Source organism: Prorops nasuta, unplaced genomic scaffold, assembly GCF_024137725.1.
Source record: "Prorops nasuta isolate Cenicafe-Biocafe unplaced genomic scaffold, Cenicafe_Pnas_1.2 PNAS00020, whole genome shotgun sequence".
In the NCBI taxonomy this organism is placed as follows: domain Eukaryota; kingdom Metazoa; phylum Arthropoda; class Insecta; order Hymenoptera; family Bethylidae; genus Prorops; species Prorops nasuta.
Genome location: NW_027116817.1, coordinates 1,567,374 through 1,584,300, shown reverse-complemented (window position 1 = coordinate 1,584,300; position 16,927 = coordinate 1,567,374). Strand labels below are relative to the sequence as shown.

The following is a 16,927-nucleotide window of genomic DNA, read 5'->3' as shown; positions in this document are numbered from 1 at the left end:
ATCAGTTTAAAGAAAACAAAAAGCAAAACATGCATTTGATTAATGATTTCAATACCTGAAAGTTTAGCATATGATTATTAAGTACCTTAACAATTTCTTTCAATTAATATCCTCCTGATAATGACCGATGCACATTACTGTTGAAAGTATATTTCTCATTGGCACAGACTTGTAAATATTAATTTTATTTAATCCAGTCAGCTCTATCCTCATCAATGAATATGAAAATATTCTGTCTTAATTTATCTGCAAAAAGAAATACCACAAAGTACCACAAAGTATATACTACATCCTGTATTGTAAAATATAATATTATACTTATCTAATTCGCGAATCCTTCAGTCACTGTTAATTGAATTATTTGTGATTGTAGAAATTAACAGATGCAATATCGCAACACGATGAATAACCTCACTGCATTAAAATAAAAATAACCTCACATTACAATTTACACAGTTCAATATAGTCGCCGAATTGACAGTTCACAACCATACATAGTTTGATCGTTGAGTATATTATGTTGGAAGCGTTGTGAAAATGACGTCATTTTTCTTAGCGACCAACTTCAGCCCGAGACATACACTCTGGCTGGAGAAGAAGAAGATGACGGAAAGAAATTAAATTCGTTATATATATAGCTAACAGATTATGAGATCTCTGGATTGCGTGAACCAATTTTGATGTTTATGGGCTCAAATAAAAGCTTGTTCTAATCCATTTCAAGAAAAGCTTTACTGAAATCATGACAGTGTTTCATTTACGGAAAAAAATCGATTTAAACATTGAGACGGCCAATCTTGCTGTATAAGATACAGTAGTGCCTGGACGGCGGTATAGACACGTTTATACCTACTTTTATGTACTTGCCGTCGAGACACTACCGTGTCTCTTGATCTACCCATCACCAGCAAAAATCTCAGCAGTAGCTAATTATCCATCGTTAAACTCTGTCAGATCAATACAAAGTTTTTTAGGTCTTACAGGCTATTTCAGAAAATTTATAAAAGGCTACTCAATTATAGCGAAATCTCTAAGCGATTTATTGAAAAAGGATGTTAAATTTGAAATTAACGATGACGCTAAAAGGGCGTTTGAATTATTAAAGATAGCGTTGACTCAAGAACCAGTATTGCAAATATTTGCGCCAAATTCAGAGACAGAGCTACACACGGACGCTTCGAAGGATGGATATAGTGCCGTATTGCTACAACGGTCAAAAGAAGATGGAAAGTTTCATCTTGTTTATTATATGAGCCGAAAAACTACCCCAGCGGAGAGCAAATATACTAGTTATGAGCTGGAGGTATTAGCGGTGATAGAGGCATTAAAGAAGTTCCGAATATACCTATTAGGGATTCCATTTACAATATATACTGACTGCGAGGCGTTTCAAAAAACTATGAACAAAAAGGAATTGTCGACAAAAGTCGCAAGATGGGCATTGTTTGTACAAGAATTCAGCTGCGAAATCAAACATAGACCTGGTAACAGAATGCAGCATGTCGACGCATTAAGCAGATATCGAATAATGATGATACAAACCAATGAAATAATAACTCGTATAAAGACAGCACAGCAGCAAGACAACGAAATAGAAGCTATTAAACAACTATTACAAGAAAAGGAATACAAAGATTATTATCTGAAAGATGATATATTATACAAATTCTCAGGAGGTAAAGATTTATTAGTAGTCCCTAGATCAATGCAGATCGAACTTATAGCTTCTGCACATCAAAAAGGACATTTCGCTGTAAGGAAGACAGAAGAGTTAATCAAGCAAGATTACTATATACACAATTTAAATAAGAAAATTGAAAAATTCATTGCCAACTGCATACACTGCATTTTGGCTGATAAAAAGAAAGGGAAACAGGAGGGATTCCTTCACCCACTAGAGAAGGTATCTATACCATTGTATACATATCACATGGATCACTTAGGACCTCTCCAGTCCACAAGTAAAAATTACAAACATCTACTAGTAATTATTGATAGTTTCACTAAATTTATTTGGATATATCCTACTAAGACTACTTCAACAGCTGAAGTAATAAAGAAATTGGAAATTCAACGAGCAATTTTCGGAAGTCCTAGGCAAGTAATATCAGACCGAGGGACGCGGCATTTACCTCGCAAGAGTTCAAAGAGTACTGTTCAGAGTATAATATAAATCAGATTCTAATAATGACTGGCCTTCCCAGATCTAATGGACAGGTCGAAAGGACGAACCGTTCGATTATTCCAGTGCTAACTAAATTTTCTATGGATAATCCCGAAAAATGGTTCCAACATGTAGAGAAACTCCAACCTGTACTTAATTCCACTTACCATAGATCTATTAAAACAACACCCTTCGAGCTGTTATTCGGAGTTAAGATGCACGGGAAAGCCGAATTAAAACTGAAATTTTTGGGACCATATATGATTAAGAAAAACAAAGGCAACAATTCTTATGACGTTGAACGAGTTGGTGACCATGATGGACCAAATTTAACGACAACTACAGCCGAGTATATTAAACCATGGTTGTAAACAAGTGTATTTTCGGAGTCCGAAAATGATTAGGATGACCGATTGTAGGATGAGCTACAAACTAGATTTTGATTGGTCGCGGTATGATTCGACTGTTTTCCGTTGACAAGGTGAAGGACAGTCCCAGTAGAGACGCAACCTCACTCGAAGTAACGTGTACATAGAAACGACGGAAACTAATAAAGTTTATAAAATTATCGCTACCATATTGGCCTTTTCTTTCAAACATTCCCACATTAATTATGGAACAAGACGATGATAAACCACTAATACGGGAAACACGAATAAAAATAATACAAGAAATAGCCAATCTTTACGGAAGAGACAAACAAAGGGCATATAATTTAAAGGGAATAAAGAAGCCACCAAATGGTTGGCCCAACACTTCATTATATTGTGCATCCCTGAAAAAGAGATTATTGACTCTACCTTAACAAACCGAACATCTTGTTAAATTTTCCAATTGTTCTTTATAAAATCGTTTATTCAATAAAAAAAAAATGTTATAGCATCGAATATATAATAATATGTTAAATAAAGTTAATTTATAATCAAAATATTGTCTAATTTAAAAGTGAGTAAAATAACTTCTTATAATTGACTCAAATTTTTACAAAATTAGAAAAAACTTTCTATACAATTCGAGCGTAAAGTAACAGTTTCTTACTTGTACGATTAACCATAATTCATTTCAGCTCGTATGTGTAAAACCTTTCTACTCATTCGAAAGAGTACTACTTAATCTTCGTTGCATACACAACTGATTCATATTCGAAACTTTTCGCAAATATGAATTATATAATTCTTATATTGAAGCTGTTAATTTAAACATAACTTTAATTTTTTATTTGAAAGGTACATGATCTACATTACAGTGGAACTATGTTATGAAATTAAATGTTAAGCCTATTTTAACGATAGTTGGAAGAAATGTAAAAGCGTAAGCTTTTCACTATCTTTTACTTCTATTATATAATATTAGAACTACAAATTTCTTATCTATTTGTTAAAAAAAGAAGAGGGAAATACACAACTGAACAAGGTTAATGTAAAATCGAGCTAAAAATTAAAATCGAACAATCATTACAAATTCGAGTACAAATATGGAACATTTTATTAAGGAATTCTGGAATTATCATTAACAGTGTTAAATTTCTGCCTCAGAAAGGTTATTATATTCTTAATTCCTCCATTAGGTTCACTAGCATGGAAATAGGAGAACAATATTAGCGCAGTTTCCTTGCTTGTTATTTTCTTAATAATATTGTTAGGAGAATGGAGATCACCCTTTATAATACTACCATTAAACTCTACATTAAATTCGCTAAAAACGTAATATTTTTAACAATCAAATATATGTCACGATTTGTAAAAGACTTACCAAAAAGCGAAGAAAAGTGTCTTTGCGGATAAGCAGTTTCATATCTTTTTAATAAAAATATCAAGGACGTCAAGATCACTCATAAAAATATATTACCACTATATTCATCATTTTATCGTGTATAAGAGCATATGTATACAAAAAATTAAAAAAAATTTCAGCTGATTGAAAATCCTAGCCGAAAATTGGAAAACATTGTTATCGCTCTCTACAGGGTGTTTCACTTAAAGTCTGTAAAAAAAAAACATCGTGCAAGCCGAGATCCCTAACAAAAGTCATACCAGCCTACGCAGAATTTAATAGGCTAGAGGACTGTGCAATTCTAAAAAATTACAAAAATTTCTTGCTAGTTGCAAATGCTAGCCGAAAGTTGGAAATCACGGTTGTCGTTGTATATAGCTGCTTCTCTGTAAAAAAAAACATCGTGCAAGCCGAGATCCCTAACAAAAGTCATACCAGCCTACGCAGAATTTAATAGGCCAGAGGACTGTGCAATTTTAAAAAATTACACAAATTTCTCTGTCGGTCAAATATGATGATAAAGAGTTTAAACTTTTATTTTTCCTTTGAGTATTTTTTCTATGTATTAATTGTTATTTTAAGTAATAATTGATGTTATTTAAAAAAAAATACAACGTGTATCTTGCTTTTAATTTGATATTGAAGCATTTTATTTAGGTTTTCTATATGTGTTGTTTACCGGGTGACACGCTAGTTTTGGTTTATGTGACGCCGAAACTCGCTGTAGATAAGTCGCTGCTAACTTCAGCGTCATAATTATTCTTCGCTTTACTTAATTTAGCGGCACCGCTAACCATTGAGCCAATGGCGGAAAGTCCACCGACTATAGATGTTATAAAGGGTAAAAATCCATCCCGTTTAGCAATAAGGATAATATTTTTTTTTTGTTCATCTTCAGTCCAATACCGGGTCTCTTATTTGCCTGCATGGCTCCATAAACAGCGAGAGTGGTTTCACATTCCAACATCTTGATATCCCTTGTATGTAAATACTGTTTAGCACTATTAGCAAGAATTCTGTCTTGTTAACGGCACTCCTGTATATTAGTGTATGTTTAGTAGGCGGTATCGTGTTGCTTACAAACAGCTTTAAGGTGATCCAGGACCGACCAGAATTATCGACGACCTCATTTCATTATATATCAGCGCCTATTGCGGCAGATATTGTAACTATCAAGTCAGTATTGGGTGGAACAGAAAGACTCGTGTCACGTATTGACACCTCCGTATCGCCTGCTACGATGTGTGCACAGCTATTTTTTTTATGATTTTCTAGATTTGAATGTGACAGAATCGTTTCAAATAATTACTATATGGTTAGTGGACATGATAATCAAGGGCGGAGCGCCGAGGGTTCATGAAGAACCTAACCTCTTCATCCAAAAATATATTTTTTATTATATAATTGCCATAGCTGATCACAAGTACAGGCAGCGCTAGCCTCTCATCTGTCTGTGAGGTGATGCACGTAGACTCGTACAACACACTGACGCCCACTGTATCATCAGATACGATGTGTGTATAAGTAAAATTATTCAAGCTTTTCTATATTTTACCATGGCAGAATCGCTCGAAATGATTAATGTTTATTGTAGACATGCTGATAAAGGGCAGAGAAACGGTTTCCGACAAACCTAACTTTTTCACTTAAAAATATATCTTGCTTTCCTTGTTTATGTTACAACCTTACAAACAGGCTTGGTCAGTTCACTGTATTGTAATATGATCGTTCGCTATAGCTGTATTAGGAACATATTTAGAGACTTGATAAAGCGAGAAAACTTATATACGTGACTTTGTCTAACACTGGACGACTCTGCTTGGTCAGTAAAATAGTTAAGTTTCTACTCTAATAGCTGTACAGTAGTTTCTCAAAAGAATTTTTGACATGTTTGGATATATTGGCTTCTTTCTAGTCCCAAATTATTCATAGAACTTTTTTTGATGGCACTACAACGCTCTTTTCTCAATATTATTAATACTAAATTTACGGACTGAGCTAATCTGACTCAATCAATGGTATTTAAAAATAATAATTTATATGTAAAAAGTGTTTTCAATAAATTTTTTAATAATAAATCTTTCATTTAATTTAAAGTAGAACTAATTTCTATATATAAAACTTCAATTTTCGTGTATTATTCAAATTATCTCACTTTGGTAAAAATAGGTCTAATCAACATCCGTAAATCTAGTGTTAATGTCATTCAAAATATTGTTTATAATTTTCATAAAACAAAAAAATTTTTTATAATGAGAATCTGAGCCTATAGCGCTCTTAAGCCCTGTTAGAAGAGTAAACTCAGTCTTTGCTAAAAAGTACATATTTTTATTAATTTCGGAAATAAACTTGAATGAAATTTTTCGTCAGTCGTGGATCCCCTTAAATTGTTTCCAAGTTTTTCTTCTAGAATTGATTCACAACTTCTTCGATACGGTTTTGTATATCGACTGGAATTGTCTGTACTTGCGTGTACATTTATTCTTTAAGATAACTCCAAAGTAACAAATCAGGAGGAATTAAATTAGGTAATGTAGGTGGCCACCTCACCAGAACATTACGTTCTATTTTTTCTGAAACATTTCATTCAAAACTTTTCGTGTTTTATAAGCGCATTGTGGGCAGGACACCCATCATGCTAATACCGCACCGTAATTGTTCTGTCAAGAATAAAACTTTCCATTAATTTCAGTTGATTATTTAACAAAAATTTCCCATATACCTCTTTATTCAAATTGCCTCCAAAGAAAAATGGCCCTGTTATTTTGTTACTAATAATGCTGCACTAGACTTTAACTAACTAAGGTATTTGACGACGATGAAGGTATTAATTGAAGGTAGCAGCTATGAAGCCAGACTGAATCTAAACAGACCCCTCACTCTGACCTCCCATCTCATATAACTGTACGGGCTTGGACATTGGTAAGGCGCTTGTCTGCTATTCTACGGATTCCAGTAAGATTCCTGCAAACTCGTGCCAACTTTTTCAATTATTATGAATTTTTATTTTATTGTCATTAAGCTACTACATTCAATAACAAATTTAAAAAATGAAATCTTTTTAAAAATAATACATAACATATCAGTCGTAATAAAATTGATCAATGTTACGTATTATGATCGCATTTCTTTATTTATTATAAAATGCAATAAGTCAATAACTGCCTATAAATATTTCATCATTATACATTTAATTATGCCAGCTTTTATGATACCTGGCCGAAAAGAATTTTGATTCGGCTAGCTTGGTTTGGCTCGTTGACAAAATGAACGAAGATCGAGTGCGAGAAAGAGAAGTCCGAGAAAACTATACCGCTCGTTCTCGTACTCGAATTATACCGAAGCTAAATGAAGGAGTCCGAAACATGTACAATGACCGGCAGAAATGGCGTCCCTTGATGCGTTTAGGAACCGCATTTTAGGATCCTTCACTGTATACTCTATTCTGCTAGGCGGAGATAGGGGAATGGAACGCGATAACTATAGTAGTTAGTTTATCTCGCTCTAAATGCGTGAGTGCGAGAGAGAGAGCTTTATACGGCATAGCAGGGCAAGCCAGGCGTCCTGACTAGTCCCGAGGCTTATTTCTATCTGTGCCATTGCCTATGGCTACCTCTCTCGCTCGGTAAGAATCATTCGTCCGTCCTTGTTTAGGTCAGTTCTACGCCAATGGATACTCTCTAAAGAAGATTTTCTCAGGCGACACCATTGAAGACTGCGATTACAGCGGGGATTTTAAAATACTGTGCACCTGTCACTGTCAAACGTCAGTATGAAAGATTATTGTCGCATACAGCGTTTGGTGCAATTAACATTATAAGTCTGGATTATTATGTGATATTCTGTAATGCACATATATATATACATATGTTAATTTACTTTTAATTTTTTAAACCAATAAGTTATTGGCATTATAGAAGAAACTCATTTAAATATAAGAATATACTGGTTTCCACTTATGTAACTTTTCTTGTAAATATAACATAATTTTAATTAATAAAATTCACTCGTTTATTAATCAGACTAAGAAGAGTTATTTCTTTTAAATTTTAACATGTATAGAATAATATCCTAAACGCGCACACTTAACTAATTATTATTAGAGAAAAATTTTTATAATCGTTACACATTGATAATAATATATCTCAATATCCTTCGGTTTAAAATATCATTTACATTGAAGAAATTTTGATCAATGGTCATGAAGAGTTCGTGGCTCAATAGCTAGGTCGCTTGCCTCGAAGATTAGTTAAAGCGCTTTTGTCGGTGGTTCGAGTCCCGCGGGAGATATTTTTTTTTTCGTTTTAAAAGCATTATTATCTTTTCTTTTTGTTAATTATTTGGAAGCATTGCTACTGCCTCCAAACATATTTTTGCAAACCTTAAAATATACAATGTTATATTTATGCTTTTTTTGTAATCTAATCCATATGAGCAGGAGCTCGCTTCTTCGGCATTTGTTTTTGTGCATTACAGAATATCACATAATAATCCAGACTTATAATGTTAATTGCACCAAAAGCTGTAAACGACAATAATCTTTCATACTGACGTTTGACAGTGACAGGTGTACAGTATTTTAAAATCCCCGCTGTAATCGCAGTCTTCAATGGTGTCGCCTGAGAAAATCTTCTTTAGAGAGTATCCATTGGCGTAGAACTGACCTAAACAAGGACGGACGAATGATTCTTACCGAGCGAGAGAGATAGCCATAGGCAATGGCACAGATAGAAATAAGCCTCGGGACGCCTGGCTTGCCCTGCTATGCCGTATAAAGCTCTCTCTCTCGCACTCACGCATTTAGAGCGAGATAAACTAACTACTATAGTTATCGCGTTCCATTCCCCTATCTCCGCCTAGCAGAATAGAGTATACAGTGAAGGATCCTAAAATGCGGTTCCTAAACGCATCAAGGGACGCCATTTCTGCCGGTCATTGTACAATGACCGGAATATATGGCGTCTCTTGATGCATTTAGGAACCACGTTATAAAGTCCCTCACCATCAGTAACTCAAGACGGAAAGCCCAAGTTAGCATACATTTTAGATTAAAAAAACTTTAAATTTTATTGTTCGAAGATTATTTAATCTAAATTGTATGCTAACTCGCGCTTTCCGTTTCGAGTTACTGATGGTGAGGGGCCTTAAAACGCGGTTCCTAAATGCATCAAGGGACGCTATATATGCCAGTGATTGTACAATGACCGGCAGAAATAGCGTCCCTTGATGCGTTTAGGAACCGCGTTTTAGGATCCTTCACTGTATACTCTATTCTGCTAGGTGGGGATAGGGGAATGGAACGCTATAACTATAGTAGTTCGTCTATCTCGCTCTAAATGCGTGAGTGCGAGAGAGAGAGAGAGCTTTATACGGCATAGCAGGGCAAGCCAGGCGTCCCAATGCTTATTTTTATCTGTGCCATTGCCTATGGCTATCTCTCTCGCTCGGTAAGAATCATGCGTCCGTCCTTATTTAGGCCAGTTCTACGCCAATGAATACTCTCTAAAGAAGATTTTCTCAAGCGACACCATTGAAGATTGCGATTACAGCGGAGATTTTAAAATAATGTGGACCTGTCACTGTCAAACGTCAATATGAAAATTTATTGTCACTTACACCGTTTAGTGCATTTAACATTATAAGTCTGGATTATTATATATTCTGTAATTCATATATATATATATATGTTAATTTACTTTTAATTTTTTAAACAAATAAGTTATTGTCATTATAGAAGAAAGTCATTTAAATATAAGAATAAACTAGTTTCCATTTATGTAACTTTTCTTGTGAATATAACATAATTTTAATTAATAAAATTCACTCATTTATTAATCAGACTAAGAAGAGTTATTTCTTTCAAATTTTGACATATATAAAATAATATCCTAAACTTTCACAACAAATTATTATTATGGAAATATTTTTATAATCGTTACACATTGATAATAATATATCTGAATATCCTGCAATTTAAAATGTCATTTACATTGAAGAAATCTTGATCAATGGTCATGAAGAGTTGTGGCTCAGTGGCTAGGTCGCTTGCCTCGATGATTAAATCAAGCCTTTTTGTCGGTGGTTCAAATCCCGCGGGAGAACTTTTTTTTTCGTTTTACAAGCATTACTATTTTTTTTGTAATTTTTTGGAAACATTGCTACATCTTCCAAAGAATCCAAAGAATAACAAAAAAAAGATAGTAATGCTTGTAAAACGAAAAAAAGTGATCTCCCGCGGGATTTGAACCACTGACAAAAGGGCTTGATCTAATCTTCGAGGCAAGCGACCTAGCCACTGAGCCATGAACTCTTCATGACCATTGATCAAGATTTTTTTCAATATAAATGTTATTTTAAATTGAAGGATATTCAGATATATTATTATCAATGTGTAACGATTATAAAAATATTACCATAATAATAATTTGTTGTGTGAGTTTAGGATATTATTTTATTTATGTCAAAATTTGAAAGAAATAACTCTTCTTAGTCTGATTAATAAATGAGTGAATTTTATTAATTAAAATTATGTTATATTTACAAGAAAAGTTACATAAGTGGAAACCAGTATATTCTTATATTTAAATGAGGTTCCTCTATAATGACAATAACTTATTGGTTTAAAAAATTAAAAGTTAAATAACATATAAATATATATGTGAATTACAGAATATCATATAATAATCCAGACTTATAATGTTAATTGCTCTAAACGGTGTAGTGACAATAATTTTTCATACTGACGTTTGACAGTGACAGGTGCACATTATTTTAAAATCCCCGCTGTAATCGCAGTCTTCAATGGTGTCGCCTGAGAAAATCTTCTTTAGAGAGTATCCATTGGCGTAGAACTGACCTAAACAAGGACGGACGAATGATTCTTACCGAGCGAGAGAGATAGCCATAGGCAATGGCACAGATAGAAATAAGCCTTGGGACGCCTGGCTTGCCCTGCTATGCCGTATAAAGCTCTCTCTCTCTCGCACTCACACATTTAGAGCGAGATAGACGAACTACTATAGTTATCGCGTTCAATTCCCCTCTCTCCGCCTAGCAGAATAGAGTATACAGTGAAGGATCCTAAAACGCAGTTCCTAAACGCATCAAGGGACGCCATTTCTGCCGGTCATTGTACATACAGTATTAATGGTATGCGTGCAACGTTCAGAGAGGCAGTAGTGGGGTGCTCTCATGGATGCTTGAGCAGCTCTGCGTGTTGGTTAGTCTGTGGAGGTACGTGGTGGGGGATCATTATAGTCCTAGACTGGCTTCACTGGTGTATGACCCTCATAATAGCTGTTCTTGTCTTTTTATGTACTGCGAACTCTAGAGGTGGAGGAAAGGAATGTAAATATGTTGTCAGAACTATTCAAAGTAAACCAAAATTTAAGAACTTTTTCAATTTATAAATTTAAGATTTGAATTATATGTCACTTACAGAAGAAACTGAGGGTATTAAAAGTAAGCGATTAACCTACTGAGAACGTTTGTATTTAAAAATTGGTTATGAAATTAGCTCCGCGTTTTTAAATCAGTACTATGGTGGCATTAAAGGCCAAACTCTTTTTCCTTAACAATATAGAACTCTTGAAAAGGAGTTGCAACGAAGCTAGAAATTTAATGAGAACTACAGAACTCCATAACTGAGGAGCCAATTTTACACACCTACCATTTGAAATACATTCAGACCACTCGTTTCTTGAGGCAATGTTGGAATCTTAATTAAGAAGTTAGCATATATATCCATTTTTAAAGTTAATGTTTTGATAAAATATAATATTACTGTTAGTTTTGGAGGATTGGATGCTAGGTTTACAGTGCTATATGTAATTAAATCAAGAGTCATGTCTCTATTTCGTTGAAATAGAATTGTTTATTCTTTACATCATATTTCAGGCCCGAGGTGCAGAAACTAATCCAGAAGGCACAACGACTTGCTAAACCGAAGATGTTCAAATACAATTCGAGTACAGATTTTTATCCTTTCCAGAAATAAATATCTATATTAAGAGGAAATTTCTTATTTGTCTGTTATATTATGTGTTCGCTACCTAAATAAAATATTATATTTACTAACTATATTAAAGTTTTAATGATTTTTTGTCAACCTTTAATACAAAAACTTTCTCAATTTCTTCATTAAATTGGATAACATTCCTGTTAATAATGATCAGCTGAAAGAAGTAATTTTGGTTGTGAATTTTATAATACTTTAATATATTATACAAAAAATTAATCATTTCTATTACAGTTTCATAAAATACTTATACAAAAGATTTAATATATTAATTACTGCATACAAAAATTGTGTTGTAAAATTAATTTTAACCCTTACCAGCCGAAAACCCCAATACGAGTATGCGTTGAAATTGAAAATAAACTGAATATATATTAAATTTATACATATATGAAAGAGATAGTTTTAATATTTTTACTGTTTAGTTTAATGCTTCATCTGTATAAGACTTATAGAACTTTATGTAATTTTTGGTCAAATATTATAAAGAATGCTCTCGGTTATTAAGGGTTAATTTTCATAATCAAGTCTTAAACACTGAATTACACAGTCACCACAATAATGAGTACAGAATAAAAATAGCGTAACTGATCATATAACTATTGTGCAACACAACAAACATTTATCATCCTATTCTATTATGTATCTAACGAAAATCTAATATTAATTTTGATCTTTTATTATTTTCATATTACAGCTTTGAGCATTAATCTTACTGTTTCGATACCTTATAAATCATTTCTGTTATAAAATAAGAATAAGTAATAAACAGCAATATATTTTAAATAAACTATAGATTGTCATTACTTTTATTTCAGTACAATGCTTAGGTGAGATCGGAGTCAATTATAACAAAATGAAAGTATCATTTTTACCTGAGGATCCTATTGACATTAATAATCTAAAAAAATTGACAGTTATACTTACACCTTAAATCTAGAATGCGAATTTCTTTTTATTGAAAAAATATCTTAATTATATATATATATATATATATATATATACTCGATACACACAAAATACTAATATAAGACCACGTGCAATTTGCTATATTCGACGCCATATAGGTTTCAATTGCAATATACCTGTAATTTCTATGGTATATAGATATAAAAGTAGTTGTAGATGTTTGGTAAACAGGTATTATTTTCCATCGTTAAATATATATTAAGAAATGAAATTCAATTATAAATTTGAAAAAAGCATAGATTATCTATTTTAAAAAAATAAATTTCTTTTTATACAATTATACACATTTTTAACCTAGGGTTGAAAATGAACAATGTATGACGAAAGGTGCTATACTGTAATGCACGAGGCAAGGTATATTAATGTAGCCGATTGCACTCAAACTTCGCACCTCGTCAGATATTTCTCACTTTTTCCCCTAGGCTAATATACTATTTTATTTCTTCTAACATTTTAATATTTAATTTAATAGAACGATATTTATTGTACGTACGCACTAAATAATTATTAGCGTAATAACAATATTTATAATTATTTTCTATGCAATTAAGATGTTACGAACGACACCACAATACTTGTTACAATTAATATAACGCGCTTTAAAGTACTGGGTAGTAAAATTTCGTCAACATAATTTAATATTTAAACATTGTTCAACATTGAAAAATGTAATTAAATAAATTACGATTTTAATCATGTTTCACATTATAGCAGTACACAATAGTAACTGAGTGAATCGAGGTTAACCCCTTGGCCGGGAATAACGTGTGTGGCTCGTGACGATGTACAAGTGCCATCTCGGGCAATAACGAGATACACACGTTACAGATTGCGAGAATGTTGTGTGCGCTTGTGCGCGTACATATAAACATTGTTTATATTGCGGAATTTATATTCATTTTATTGCGTATTATGAAAGTTCAAATAATTTTTTTAAATGATCTATTTCGACACTGTCCAAGCTAGATTAATTTCCAGGTTAAAGGGTTAAAGAATAAATCGAAGACTTACAAATGAATGTAGAAAATATATTTAATTATTTTTATAAAGAGCGGTTTAACGGGAATCCGTATACCGACATTACAGGGCGAAAACTATTTTGCATACAGCGTCGTCATTTGTTGACGGATTGTAAAGTTATTACAGGTTTTTGGAAATGCCAGAAGCTTATCTACTAAGTTACGTTAGGAAAATTAACAAAAAATGAAAAAAAAATTGTGTTTAAATAAATATATAAACATTATTGAGAAACAACAATTAAATCGCAAAATCCCCTAACGTACTTTACTAGATAATGTTCATACGTTTCCAAAAAGTCCACATAAATGCAAATCCGTCAAGAAATGACGATGCTGCATGCGAAATAAATAATGGAAGAATTTCGTGTTGGCGACTTCCCGAACACGAAATTCTTCCATTATTTATTTCGCATGCAGCATCGTCATTTCTTGACGGATTTGCATTTATGTGGACTTTTTGGAAACGTATGAACATTATCTAGTAAAGTACGTTAGGGGATTTTGCGATTTAATTGTTGTTTCTCAATAATGTTAATATGTTTATTTAAACACAATTTTTTTTTCATTTTTTGTTAATTTTCCTGACGTAACTTACTAGACAAACTTCTGGCATTTCCAAAAACCTGTAATAACTTTACAATCCGTCAACAAATGACGACGCTGCATGAAAAATAGTTTTCGCCCTGTAATATCGGTATACGGATTCCCGTTAAGAGGACCCATCAAAGTCTAATAATGGAGCTTACAATTATCTTCTAAAGTTTTAGAAATATCAACTTTTTTGTTAGGACCAAACTTATTCGTTGAGATTTATTTATTGGTGGTAAAGGATCCGTTTTAGAAAAAAAAATGTAACAACAATTATATTTTACTCTTTTCAAACGATAATTTTTTTACAGTAAGCCTTTAGGACTGTACGTCAGAGTATAATGAGTAAATTGAAAATAAAACAAGTTGATATTCCTAAAATTATAGAAGATTTTTGGCTAAAATCAATTCAGTTAAACGAAAAAAAGATTTGAAATCATTTTACTAACGCGAACGCGTAGTTTTAAGTTAGACAAGAGGACAGGCGTATTAGCTCTCTCTCTCTCTCTCTCTCTCTCCTTGTATTACGAGCGCCCATTTTCTCCCTTCTACTTTCAGCCTAAATACGTCAACAGATATTGCTTCCTATTATCCCTATAGATGTGGGATTGCAGCCCAATAATGCAATTACAATTTATTTTCAGCTGAATAGAAAGTTTTTTAAAAATCTATGGCTGTTTCCCCATTCTCCATAAAACAATGAAATTGAACATAATTCTTTTATTATAATCTATCCTAGAAAAGCAAAGAAAATTGGATAGAACTTGTAACGTGGTGAAATCACGTTATACATAAATTTAGTGTATTTTGGATTTTCCTCTAGCGCCTCCAGCGTCCTCTTGTATGGTTGTGTGCGAATAAATGCGTGTAAGGATGAAGCTTCCGCAATACGGCAATGTAGTTACCCACTTAAGGGATAATGTAATTGCTGTCCACGGAAGGAGAATGCATTGTTTTAGGAAACGGTATGTTTGGGGAAAAAGTAAATGTTTTTAGGATTTAATCTATTTCAAATAAATTGTTATGATCTTATATTATAGTTCCTTAAAATTTCTAATTAAGAATCCCAATCTGGTCGCAGGAGCTAGAAGAACTGTTATCTTCTCCTCCTTTATTAGCCCACTGTCGCCTACGCATAAGTCCTTCCTTCTCTTACACGATGTAATGTCCTCACCTGTTTACACTATTCCCATATCGTTTCCCTTACCGCGCTTCGTGCCTGACGCGTCTAACTACGAATCCACCTGTTTACACTATTCCCATATCGTTTCCCTTACCGCGCTTCGTGCCTGACGCGTCTAACTACGAATCCCCTTACCGAGCTAGTACCGCGCCACTCGTACCGTCCCCCTACCGCTCCCTCTACAATGCTACCACTACCGACACCACACCGCACCGCTACCGAGCTACGGAACAGCCAGAATCGTCTACTACAGAGACCAACAGCGCAGCAGCACCGCGCAGCCAGCCAGCCGGCTTTTAGAAGGATCAAACGATTGATAAAAAGAACGACTGAAATGTATGGATCGCGGATCCATACCTTATGATAATTAATCCCTGTATCCTGATCGTGCACCTAACCCAAAACCCTATACCACTATCAAAAACGGAACGAGAGGAAAGGAAAAGGGGAATATATATCAGACTGGACCAGACCCTATTTACCGTTCAGCGGGATCGCCGTGTTCAGCTTTGCTAGGATAGATTGGGTCGTGTCACGAGAAATATCTGCAGAGTGCCGTTTCTGGATCCCGGTCCCAGCATTTTGGCTATTTTGCCGTGGAATGACAATCAAGTGTAGATAGTGCAGAGAAACGAGGAGAATGTCGTCGGAATGCCAAGACTTCAGAGTTCCCTGTTTTTCCCCGCTATCCTTTCTTTCCATGTATGGTTGCCCTTCATCCTTACCCCTCTACCATCTCCCTGAGTCCTTTCCCCGTTAGTTAGTAAAATGAATTGTTGATCGTATTATTAGTGTGTGTGAGCATCGCGAGAGGCCTCTGCCTTGAGTTTTCTTTAGTTATGAATTTTGGTTCAATAAACTTAGTGTTCCCGGAACCGTGTTGAATTATTTTGGCCTGGAATTGTGTCCTGTTTGCAATATATATGGATGTATGAATCTCAGCGTAGAGTACCCAATCTGCAGACGAATGGGTTCCCTATCATGCGTCTGCAGTTTCATCAACACATGGAGTTATCTTAGCCTGTGTTAGATATCCCCATTTATGTATCTGCTCATTAGTCACGCACACAATTACTTCCATGTGTACGCGTCTCAATTTTCGTCGATTAATTGTGTGTTCCGGGAGACGCTATCAACACTATTGCGCATACATGTCAAACTTTATTTTATGCGCAGTAGCACCAAATAGCGCTAATGGCGTCCCCGTGAAAGCA

General features: G+C 34.0%; 1 protein-coding gene across 1 annotated transcript in view; it reads left to right on the top strand.

Moving 5' to 3' along the window:
- mRpS6 (mitochondrial ribosomal protein S6) overlaps positions 1 to 14,253 on the top strand; it is a 100,337-nt gene extending 86,084 nt beyond the window's left edge. Inside the window, exon 4 of the mRNA XM_066739267.1 lies at positions 11,834 to 14,253. Coding sequence (XP_066595364.1) covers positions 11,834 to 11,933 — 100 coding nt within the window. The 3' untranslated portion in view covers positions 11,934 to 14,253. The remainder of the gene's footprint in view (positions 1 to 11,833) is intronic.
- Positions 14,254 to 16,927: the final 2,674 nt, after the last annotated feature.